Source organism: Lissotriton helveticus, chromosome 12, assembly GCF_964261635.1.
Source record: "Lissotriton helveticus chromosome 12, aLisHel1.1, whole genome shotgun sequence".
Lineage (NCBI taxonomy): Eukaryota > Metazoa > Chordata > Amphibia > Caudata > Salamandridae > Lissotriton > Lissotriton helveticus.
The window spans coordinates 151471844-151484375 of NC_136073.1; the positions used below are offsets into that span (position 1 = coordinate 151471844).

The following is a 12532-nucleotide window of genomic DNA, read 5'->3' on the forward strand; positions in this document are numbered from 1 at the left end:
TGCTATGTATGCTGCAAGCAGCCCAAATTCACCAAATCGCATCTGGATTCATGAGCGCCCAAAAAGACTGTCATACCGCTGGAAAGGTAAGACTGGAACTTGGTCTTTAGGACCCTGGGGGACTTGCAGCTAACGGGTTTTCAGCACCATAGACACTTGGACTATTTCCTAAAGAGTGAAAGGGATAACTCTTGAGTACAGCCTAATAGTTTGCAGTCCCTGGATAAGGCCATCAGTAAATGGGGATTAAACCCAAACACTTTACACAAAGGAGGGTCAGGCAGGGTTGTGCCTGACCACTACTGAAGCCCTGGGGGGTTGTGCTGATGCTTCTGAATGTCAACCTCAAGGGGGGTTGTGCTGATGCTTCTGAATGTCATATACCTTTGACTGTCTAAAGTTATAAATAAAATACAACTTTATCATATAAAAACAAGTATTTGGCTGAACATTGATTGTTTGTTTGTACTGTTTGTACTTTGAGTTATCAGTCATGTCAACTGACCTGTATCTACATCCTCCTGAGGGAACCTTGGCTGCTCGACCACATCTGCCACGGACAGTAAGGTGCATAAGAGGTACTTGACCCAGTAGCTCAGGATCCGTAGTAGGTCTGCCCCAGGATATCAGGAGTAAAAGGCCTCAACAACCACGGTTGGGCTCAGTAGCACCTGTGTGCCCCATGCCCCTCTGAAAGGGGTTCTGACACCGCCTTTGTGTAAATTGATGCTTCTAACAGCAGGTGGCACTGGGACTGTCTCCAAGCAGAAACCCATACAATATTGATATGAATTGCGACTTCTCCACTTCTATCTTTTATCAGCCTTTTTAAAGCTGTAATCAGTGCAAAATATTGTTCACAGAATGTGCAAACTTAAGTAAGTGAACAGGAACACGCTTTTCAGGTGACAAGCGGTAGTCGCCAACAGCCTTGGAGTGTCTCCAAAGTCAGCCTCTGACGTGCGCACCTGGCACGGATCTGGGCCGGGCTCCTTGGGGGTAGAGGCATTTATAAAGGCGCTGCTACACGTTCTTTTCAGAAAGAAAGGATTCAGCCCGTATCATCCAGGACCGCTGAGCTGCTCTCGAGGACATGGTTCACTATAAAATACAGGTGGTGACAGGCACGGCCCTCCATGCCAAGACTCTGGGCTCCACCTCTATCACCCTCTTGGGGTCCGAGGGCGAGGGTGAAATTCGGAGTCTCGGCCACTATCACTCCGATTCCCATAAAAGAGATGTAAGTAGTGGTTTGGGCGCGCGTGCAGAAGAGGGCGCAGGCAGTAAGGTGTGTGCGTTATGGATACACTATAATTTCTAGTCGTAATGGTCATTAATTGGAAGGAGTTGCAATGCTGCGTCGGGACGCTAGGGACGGAGCTGAACCTAGGAGGTTTCAATGCGGATTGTCACTTGCGTATCCACGGTAGACTTGTTTCGAATGTGGGGGTGTTTGGCATTGTGCACCGTGCCCAGCGCTTCCCCTTCGCACTCCGTAAGTTTCGATATGTAATTGCTGCCTCTTACTAGGAACCTTTTTCTGCTTCGCTCGCTCTCCTCTGCAATATTTTCTGCCTCTATCCCTCACCGCTCCATTCTCGCATTTCCCCCGATGTTTTTCACATTTGCTTTTCCTGTAGACTGATTTCTTTCTGCCCTCTCAGTTCTCCCTCTCTTCCAAGACTTCTTTCTCGCCCCTGCTCTTCTCCCCCCTGTTCTTGGCGGACGAACTGCTATCGACCTCCTTCCCTTCCCATCCTTACCTTTATCTGCTTAACATTGTCTGGTCTCCTTCCCAACATCAATCTTTCCCTTTACTCGTCTTTCTAATTTCCTACTCTCTCTACTTGTAAATGAAATATTTCCCTGTAAATAAAATAAATACATTTCTTTAAAACTAGCTCAAGGGCTCTTCAGGGATCAGCAGTACCTTTGATAAGACCCTGTAAATAAATAAATACATTTTTCTTGCCCGGCCTTGTACCCCTTTCTTTCTTTTTTGTCTCATCAGTAACTTATTTATTCACTGTCCCTTTCCTTATTAGATTCTACACTCTTCCTTTCTCTTTTCAGCACTTGCTGATTTTAAAGCAGTGGTTGTCAAAACTTTTAATGCTGCCCCCAAACCCCCGTGATAATAATATCATCGGCCCCACCTCAAAATTGTTCACAATTATTCTATAAAACTGGCAATGTTTAAATATGTTTAGACTTATATTTAAACCTTGCAGTTAATTTCTGTAACCTTTTTAAAAATGCAATCAAATACATGATTGCCAAACATGGGGGCATATTAGCAAGCGGCAGCGATAATTATCGCTGACCGCTGCTAGCATGAGAAAATCTATCGCCCGCTATCGCTGGCGATAATCTCCATGGTAGCATTGTATTAACAACGCTTAATGCCATGGAGATAAAAATCCCAGCGATAGCGGAAAGTAGCGTTAACTGTGGTTAGCGCTACTTTTCCTAACGCTCTGCTTATTAGTGAGCAGCTTGTTAATAGGAGAAATGCCGCTTAGCGACATTTCTCCTATTATTTTGCCCTTGAACGCCCACTTTGCATCTCATTAGAGATGCAAAGCTGGGCGTTATTGACAAGGGCGCAAAATCAGCAAAACACGCGATAGCGTGTCTTTGCTGATAGGTCAAAGAAATTATCGCCGCTTTTCGGCCGAAAACGGCCGCAAAAACGGCGATAATTTCAAATCACCTGCTTTGTTAATATGCCCCATAGTATTCTGGACAGGCAGGGCTTACTAACATGTAGAATTATCCACAGTGTAAGTATTAGAAATGCGGGTGGGGGCTGAAGAGTAATTGGAGTCCCTTCCCTTTTGATACCTTCACCCAGCCAGAGTATAAATGATAAAAGAAATCGCAGCTCCTTGAGGCCGAAGAACACAACAAAAATAGGGAACTCATAAAAGAAAGAAGACTAGCTTATCGGATGTTAATACATCACGCTAAACTGGAGTGGGGGAACGAGAACTGGGAAAAGCTACCTTCCGCACTGGCAACCAGAGATGCCTGGAAGTTTTGGAATATTGTTACCACGAGCTCGGCTGATGATGTCCCAGGTATAGCACCTAACATCGCAGCAGAGGTCTGGGAAGCGCATTTTCATTCCTTGTATTGTGGGGAAAACCCGGCGGGGGATTTGACCCCCCCCCAGGAGCTCTACTTGAATCTATTGCCGCAACGACCACCCTTGATTTCTCAGAGGGTGAAATTAGGGTGGCTATTTCTAGGCTCTCCTCCGGTAAAGCCCCGGGGCTGGATGGGGTGCCCGGCGACCTCTATAAACACGAACCAAGGGTATGGGCGCCTTATCTAATGCTTATCTTCAATGCAATCCTGGGGGGCATGGTGGTACCCAGTACTTGGCTGGGAGCGGAGATAGTTCCTATCTGTAAGAAGGGCTCTCCCCTGCTCCCAGCCAATTACAGGCCAATTAGCCTCATTGATGTGTCACAAAAGCTTTTCTCGAGGCTAATACTAGACCGCCTCTTGGACTGGATCGAGGAATCTGATATTTTAAGCCCCTATCAAGCGGGGTTCAGAAATGGGGTATCTACCACAGACCAGATCTTTAGATTAAACATGCTCTTCTGGAAAACTGTGGAAATCGAGGGCGGCTCACTATATACTGTTTTTGTTGACTTGCGAGCCGCCTTCGATCTAGTCCCCCGCTGGAAATTGTGGAGCGTTCTTTCAGAAATGGGTATTCCATCTTCCCTACTGGGTATAATAGTACGCCTGCACACTGGAAACTTTGCGCAGGTCAGGTGCGGTAAGGATGGTTTACTATCATCCAGATTGTCAGTTGGCAGGGGGGTAAGACAGGGGTGCGTCTTGGTGCCCACCCTGTTTTGCCTCTATGTCAACGGGGTAGTCGCGCATCTGAACGCGGTCCACAATACTGACTCTCCAAAGCTCGCTGGGACCAGGATCAATGCGATCATGTTCGCAGATGATACCTTATTACTATCTAAGATCCCCATGGGTATCCAGCGAGTTTTGGATGGCTCTGTGACCTTTTGCCAGGAACGGGGGTTGGAAATAAACACTCTGAAAACAAAGTTTATGATTTTCAACCCCCCAACAACTACACGCCCGACCCTAGCGATAGATGGAGTTCGACTCTAAAGAGTCTAGACTTTTGACTACTTGGGTCTTACCTTGAACGAAAATATGACCTGGGTCCAACACCAAAGAAAATGCCTAGTGAAGTTATCCCAAAAAGCTGGCGGCATTCTAAACCTATACAATAAATCCTTGGTTAAGCCTATTGGCCCACCGCTGGAAATTTATAAACTGCAAGCCCGCGGTGCGGTCACATATGGGGGTGAACTGTGGGGCCACAAGTGTGTATCTGCGATTTCTGTCGCAGAGAATAAATTCCTAAGACAATTAGTTTCCCTCCCTCCCTCAACACCATTGTTGCCACTAAGGATGGACTTGGGTATTCGCCCAATTACTGAGGAACTAGGCATCAAACCCTTGACTTTCTGGAGGCGCTTGTGGGCAACCCCGGAACTTATGCATTATAGGCAAGAGCTGATAGAGGTCCTAAGTCTCCCCAATGCACGGAACATCACCTGGTTGAAATATGTCAGAGAGAAATTGAGAGACTAGGCCTCCCCTCAATGTGGTCTGACACGGAACGCGCGTGTACTGTTTATGCGCGCAAGTACATTTTTAACTTACATCATCAAAATACTCTCTGTACCACGTTATCGAATACTAATGTTGGCTCACTCTCTGGTATGTTTTTTATGATCAAGGATTTCTATAAACTTGAAACTGTATTAGATAATGTCAGTCCAGTTGTTTTAAGGAAACTATACCTCCAATGGAGACACGGCTCTCTACCGATAAGAGCATTTACGAGTAAATGGTGTGTTCCCTCTTTGAAAAATGTTCCCGCTTGTGCATCTGAGCGTGAAAACGAATTACATATTCAGTTTTTTTGCCCTGCTTACCAGCTACCCCGAAAGAAGTGGATTATTCCTATTTGCAAATGTCTGGGGATCAGGAGTTGCTTCCTAGCTTTCAGAATACTCAAGTCTGATTTCTCTCCACTCACTGTATTTGCTCTATCTAAATTTTTAGCAGCCATGTGGAATATCAGAAGGACAGCTGAGAATGCCACTGCAAATAGGATTTAGCAACAATTGCGTCAAGCAAATGGATGTTATTTGCTCCTTGTACTAGCCTAAGAGGTCCTCGGATTTAATTTTATTAAATTTTTTAATCATGTATTGACTTTTAAAGTTTTTTTTTCCTTAGTGTTTAAAACTGTAATCACCGATTTACTGTGAACTCTTTTATGACATTAATGTCGAAATAAAGACTAGAAAGAAAAAGATGTTAGTGATGGCCCAATACAGAGTGGCTTACTGCTGCTCATTTTCCCCCCCACTGAACACAAAGCACTATTATCAGTAGAGTGCTTCTTTAGATCAGAGCCTGGTTCGTAGGATCACTTGCCCCCCAGTTTGAACACTCCTGTTCCTTTTCCACCCTGCAGTTTTATCTATCTATCTATCTATCTATCTATCTATCTATCTATCTATCTATCTATCTGTCTGTCTGTCTGTCTGTCTGTCTGTCTGTCTGTCTGTCTGTCTGTCTGTCTGTCTGTCTGTCTGTCTGTCTGTCTGTCTGTCTGTCTGTCTGTCTGTCTATCTATCTATCTATCTATCTATCTATCTATCTATCTATCTATCTATCTACTTACTTACCATGGGGAGAGTTTTTTTTTGTGTGTTGGGGGTGGGTTGCTAATAACTTGACCAATCTTCACAAAAGTTTTCCAAAATACATCCATCTCAGCTTTTTCCTTGAAAGTTTTGGGGTAATCCATCAGCTGGGGACAATAACAATGGTTGGTCCCAAAGCGCAATTTCCTCATGCCATTCCTATAGGGATTTCTGAACAGCGGCCTAAACGGCCGAAAGCAATTACACCAAATTTGGCAGAAATTTAGTTCTGTGCCCAGAGAACGTGGTTTTTGTGATTTGGTGTAATTCTGCTTAGCAGTTTTAGAGAAATTAAGGTTCAAACTATTGGTATATCTTGTTTGGTGGTCTGAAATTAAAATATGTAAGCCTTCAGATTGGCTGATGGAGCTCTTTGAGAGCGAGCACTCTGATTGGCTGGCAGCAACATGAAAAAAATGTTGCAACAGCCATTACAGTCTTTGGCGAATTAAACGCCTGTCCTGAAATAAAAAAAATAATATTATAAAGGGTCAGGTTAGGGATACTGGACAACCATATCTAACGATAAAAACAGAATAAAAGGCAGCTGCAGCATTTAAAAAAAAAAAAAAGATCAACCGGGTGGGCAAGGGTCAATACCAGATTTTTATTCTTAATGATCTGGGGAGGGGGGTGTGGATTGAGCCCCTCTCCTGAGCTGACTTTAGCCCCAGGGACCACATCCACCATGGCCCACTGCATTTTGAGAAGGGGAGAGGGTGTCTCCCCATGCCGATTTTGGCTCCAGGAACCCTATCTCCTGGGGCACTCTTTAAATAGTGTTCCAGGTTCCCAACCCCAGAGACACTGTAAACTTTCCCGACAGAGCATAGGAGCAGAGAACTTTCTCCCTGCCCGCACTCTGGCAGGCAAGAAACAAAGGTTTGCTCTATTGGCAGAAGCAGGAAGAAAAACTGCTCCTGCGGGGTTAGAATACACAAAGAAGGGTGCTAGCAGGAGAGCCTTGGGGCTCCCCCAAACCCTATGTTGAGGGTGTCTGCGTGAACACTTGGGAACCCACTTTTATAAAAATGATGACTCTCACCAGCTCCCAGTGTTAGTGCTGGCTGGGGAGCAAGCTGAGACATCAGGGGCATATGGGCTCCTTTCGCAGACCACAGCATGGAAAAATGTTGTGGATGCCCCAGGTGGCACCCACTTAAAAAACATGATTAAAAAAAAGAATGATAAATGAACTAAAGAAGCCATTCATTTATTTTTCACTGCTCTGTGCAAGGAGTTCCCACTAGTGCACTGGGGCTTTTTAAAATTATATTTTTCATTCCTGATCAGGCTATTAGAAAGGGCTGCGGCACCACCAACTATATGTTACTGTTGTGAGGGTCCTCAGGGATTGCAGCTGTCCCCCAGCAACATGAAAAACACAATAAGTCTCCAGAGTCATTGAATCCAAGAGCTTAAATTATGTTTTAAAGCAGTCCGAGCTGTGTGATATTGAGCTGGAGTGCAGGGACCCCTTCTGGTGGGTTCTAAGGTTGAATTTTGTGGCCAGAAATATCTTTAAAAACAATTCTCAAAGACATGTTGAGATTTGTATTAATAAGACTTTATTAAAAATGTTTTATGACATTCACTTTTGTTTAGCATTACATTGTGTGAGTTTAAAATATGCATTTAATTGTTGTTATTGGTGACTTTTGACAAATTCAATAGGTCTGCTTTATATATGATTATGTGCTGACCCCTTCATAAATCCAATAGGCCAGCTATTAATATTTTGATGTTCTGACCCTTTGACAAATTCAGTAGGTCTACTTTACCTTTATTATATTATTACATCACATACTCAGCTGTGTTGACCAGTGGGAATGATGGGCGCTATTGTGTAGCAGGGTCACGGCCTGGCCACAGGTGAGGCCCGGTTCCTAACCCCACTCTGCATATGACCTGATAATATCTTACTTTAAATTTAAAAAATCCTTAGAAATCCACTGGAAAAAAACAAAGGTTAATGGAACATTATAATTAAGTGAAAATGTTGCCCTTTCCATGCACTGCTAATTACCTCACATATCGAGTCACTCGTAACTTATTCTACGACATGATTGATATCATTATTGCAATGTCCGAAATTACATAATTCATAACAACGCTGTGCATGGTGGGGAAGAAAGGGAAAGGGTGGACTTGCGGATGAAATGTTTGTGATTTTACATCTTTTTTATAATGGAAAACAGGGCAGACAAGGCCAGAAAGAATTACCACTACCCAGTTCTGAGTTTTCTGAAGTGCCGTCGGGCGGAGGGGAAAAACATACAGAATGGCTCTTGGCCAAGGCAATGACATGGCACCCTTTAACCCCTCTTGGGGACAATGCTCTTGCATCCAAAACTGTGGAAAAAGGGAATTGCTCATAAATAGGATGGAAATAGGTTCAATTTAAGATTTCTAAACTGCGCTATTTCCCAAACACTTCTTCTCTTACGTGAGACTCTAAGTATGAAGGTAGATTGCGACTGAACCAGTTGGCTACAATGTTCTTACTCCCTGGTAAATAAACCACTTTCAAACTCAAACCACTCTGTTTCATCCAGGAATAAATCATAAAAGCTATTGAAATAGAGCTCTCACTTTCGGGCCTCCTTGTTTGATGAGATAGCATTTGGCTACTTGGCTGTCAATTCTGAGAATTATTGCTCATCCCTTCAGTTGAGGAGTCAAAGCTTGAACAGCTTGCCAAGTTATCAACTTTTTCCAATTGAAAGATTGTATATGTTTGTCTTAAGTCCAACTCTGTTTTACGTGTACTTCCCCCCAGAGTTGCCACCCAACCCCATGTTCTCTCAACTGCGTTCATGTCATATGGCCGTTAGGTTCATTGTCGACATTGCTAAGTTAGCATGAGCTCTGCTGCCATGATGCTGCTTTTGTGCACGTTACTACATGACTTCATTTTGCAAGACTCTGTTTGTGCCTTACACATGAGAACCGTCTGTTTTCTGCGTTATCTGCCTGTTCCTGGAGTTTAGTCTGAACACGGTGTGCAAGGTCGATAAACAATGCCCCTTGTTATTCCAATCTGGTAGGTCCCTAGCATCTAGACAAAACTTGCTAACACAGCTGCTATTGCTGGAAACTCGTTCTTTCATATTATGGGGATGCATGTTGTTCTAAAACACACTTGGACACGGACCTTTCCAGGGAGAAGAGCTATGCGCTTACTATGATGTAAAAATACCTTCTAGGCATTAAGGTATGGGGTCTGCTGACACAACCCAGAGCTCTTCTTTTATACAATAAAACGTATTCTAGCAATTGGGAGGGTGGTTAGGCCTTATTGTCCTTTATCCACTGCCTGTTTACGATGACATCCCCTTCATAATCTATGGATTTGCAACAATGCTAACTGTTTTAGGTGTATGTGTTTTGCTGCTGGTAGTGGCTCATATACTGCATTATAGAGCACTATAGTTAAAATAAACATGTTCAACTATAACAGTGACTCTGTCAATTCCTATTGTGGACAAGTATGAGTGAATGAGCGAAAGGGTATGTCTTGCTACCGTGATGCCTGGGAGAGTCTGGAGTGGGTGTTCTGGGTTGTCTAATCATTCGTAGCTTCATGATTGTATAGGAGAACGAATGAGACACTATAGCTAGTCGGATTGGGGGTTTTGGGTACTGAGGTGGTAGGAAGGCTCAGCCCCTACACACTGTGGTCCTGTTTTCCTGTATATAGTTCTGTGTATGTACAGAATCACCACAACATGTCAGCCAATGTTTGGTCTGGTACTTATCTGCGAGACTCCTTAGTAGTGCTTGTGCTTGTCCCCAATCCCCTCACCTCTGTTTCTGGAGAAAGTGTGAGGGTGTAACCTCCTATTTAGTGTAGTTATAGGTTTTTCAAGCTTGAATTCTAAAAGGTCTTCCTCTTTCTCTAACGCAGTGTTTTGCCTGCCGCAAGTAAGTTGTTTCATATTTTTCTTCCATTATGGCAGTTGCCATTGCGCCTCCAAACTGCGCTCCAGTCACTGCTTATTTCACTCAATTTGGAGTCCCTAATGGTGTTGCTGATCTTATTTTTGTTGTTGAGGCGGATGCAGCACAACGCTTCAATGTGTTCTATTATTGGGTAACATTCCTGGCAGCGAATGGCACTGATCATTTCTTCCACGAGTATACTGCTCCTGCACTACTGCAGGATTATTGACCTTATCAAACTCTTGAAGTTCAGTTAACGGCTTGGCAACACACTATATGGTTTAATGGTGCCCTTCCTCACCCTTTGACAGTGGTCCTTTAGGCCCCTTATCGATTGATGGGGCCACCTGGCTCGTTTTGGCTGGGTATTCCCCACACCCAAATTATCTTACTGCTACGGTCGCAGAGCTACTCGGATTACACACTTTGTTAATACGTGTACATAGAGCTGTTATACAGTTCATGTTGCACAACATTCAGGTGGGACCACCTGGAGTTGCTGCACAACCACAGCGACCGGGTGGTGTAGTTATCAGTCCTGTCATGATTATTTCAGTGATGGGCAAGTGTCCACAAAATAAGGACAAACATCCTTATTGGCTTACTGAAAAATGTGGGCAACTCAAAGCTGGTTTTCCAAATACCACACCTGTGGAAAAACATAGGATTCTGACCATGAGCTTACCTAAATGCCTTGTTCCCGAGTTAGCTGATTGTAACACTTGGGTTAGAGTGTTTGCAGTGGTATAGTCATTGTGTTTTGGCACTCCCTCAATGACCGTTCTCTCCTCCGTGACAAAAAGTGTTCAGGATGAACATGGGGCTGTAGCAGCCGTGGAGTTGGGGATGGAACTGGGGGGGGGTGTTTGATATTGTTTGTGATATGATCCTTGCTAATGTAAAGGGTGAAGCTATAAGTTTACAAGTGGCACAATGCTTGGAGGTTGTTGCTGAAACAGACAAACAGCGCAAATTGCCAAAGATTATTGCTAAAGCTTATAAAACCTTAGGGCGCAATAGTCTGGAAATTAAGCCTTTTACTCACACTCAAACTCAACAACAAGCCCATACTGATAAGTATGGGAGCCTGTTCTTTTCTAAAAAGAACGGGAGAAATAAAAAACGGGCAACAGAAGCAAGATATGCGTGCTGGTTCACTGACACCTCATTCTTCTGAGTGAACTTATGATTTGCGCGACTGCACGAAAATTAAAAACTTCTCATAGTTTTCTAGTCCATGATTGGCGCTCTTCTTTATAGGACACATCAGACTTTCAAGTCTGTTGTGGGGAGTGCTTATATCACAGCAAAGGTGCGACCACGCAACAGGAAGGGGATCAACCTCGACAGTTTGACGTAAAATCCATATGAGAGAGACTGCCCGTTTTCGATCCCTGTATCAAAAGAAAAAGTTTGCCGCATTAACAGCGAAGTATGACGGTGAGAATGCTAATCCTAGACTGTACATGGGCAGTGATTCTGCTCGACAGCGCTGCAGAGGTTACCATAGTGCAGGAGGCACTGCGTCCCTATCTGGAGGCAAGAGCAACTGATACGTTTATTACAGTAGAAACAGCATATACGCGAGTTGCGCTCCCGAATAAACTCAATCAAATTGTCTTCCTAATTGAGGGTGATATACAATTACAGTGGTTTTCTGGGAAAATCTCGCCTCCTTGTATGTCATTTTGTTGGCGGAGGCAGATTGGCCTCCACCATTTGTTCTGGTCGCTTCTAGAGGGGAGGATGTGATACTTCCGAGTTCTTCACATTACATCCCTGAGGAAGCTAAACAGGCTTATGCATCTAAGTGGGCAGTGGCCCTGTCCCCAGCGGTGTACCGTAATCAGGTGGGCTGAGATAGAGATTCACCGGTGCATGAGATACCATTATGATCTATGCCACAGCCCAAACTGCAATATCCTATCAGGCATGAGGCTAAAGCTCCCCGTAGTGACATTCTGACTCAAATGAAATATCAAGGTGTAATTGGATCCTGTGTATCACCAATGAATAATCCTCCTTTTACGGTATGGAAGCCGGATGGTTCATATCGCATTGTATTAGATTAGCGAAATTTAAATAGCATTGTCGTACATTTGTGGTACAGAACATACACAGCACTGCGCTAGTGAACAGTCTTATTCGTAAAAAATACAAAACCACACTGGATATATACGATGGTTTCGGCAGTCATTACTTGGCTCCTGAGAGCCGTGACTTGACAGCATTTCCCGTCATCGGAAATCAGAAAAAAATTACGCGCTTGCCTATGGGGTATTTGAGCAGCCCCAGGGATTTTGCTGCATGTGTTGTGTCTATGTTGCATAGCATACATCCAGATGCGTTCTCGTACGTCAATGATATTTATCTGACAGACAACAAACTGATACTGCATCTTGTCCTGGTCGACGATATTATTATGTCGTTTGATGACTAAGGATACAAATTACATTTGCTAAATCACTCATCGCTAGTTAGGCGGTGCTCTTTTTGGGCTACAATATCAATACTGAAGGTAGGGGCTTAGCCCCCCACTTTCTGGAGAAATGTGCACAATTGCAATCTCTGTCTACAGTGAAGAAGCTTCAGTCTTTGCTGTGGTTTTTACATTTCGGGAGGACATACATTCCCGATTATGCCCAGCGTATCAAACTGCTCAACGCATTGATACAACCTACATATTATTCTGCCTGCTGGCTTCCGGAACACAACTCTATTCTACCATCTTTGCAGTCCAATCTGCTAGGGACTAACTACTTGTTGGCGTGTGATTCTTCCTCGAATCTGGTCATACTTATTGTACCTGGGACATTGGGTTTCAC

General features: G+C 44.0%; 1 protein-coding gene across 2 annotated transcripts in view; it reads left to right on the top strand.

Moving 5' to 3' along the window:
- Window positions 1-1055: 1055 nt before the first annotated feature.
- Window positions 1056-12532, top strand: part of LOC144797739 (hydroperoxide isomerase ALOXE3-like) — a 408992-nt gene continuing 397515 nt past the window's right edge. For both annotated transcript variants that reach the window (XM_078668481.1, XM_078668482.1), the window contains exon 1: window positions 1056-1240. In XM_078668481.1, the coding sequence (XP_078524607.1) occupies window positions 1094-1240 (147 nt within the window). In that variant the 5' untranslated portion in view covers window positions 1056-1093. The remainder of the gene's footprint in view (window positions 1241-12532) is intronic.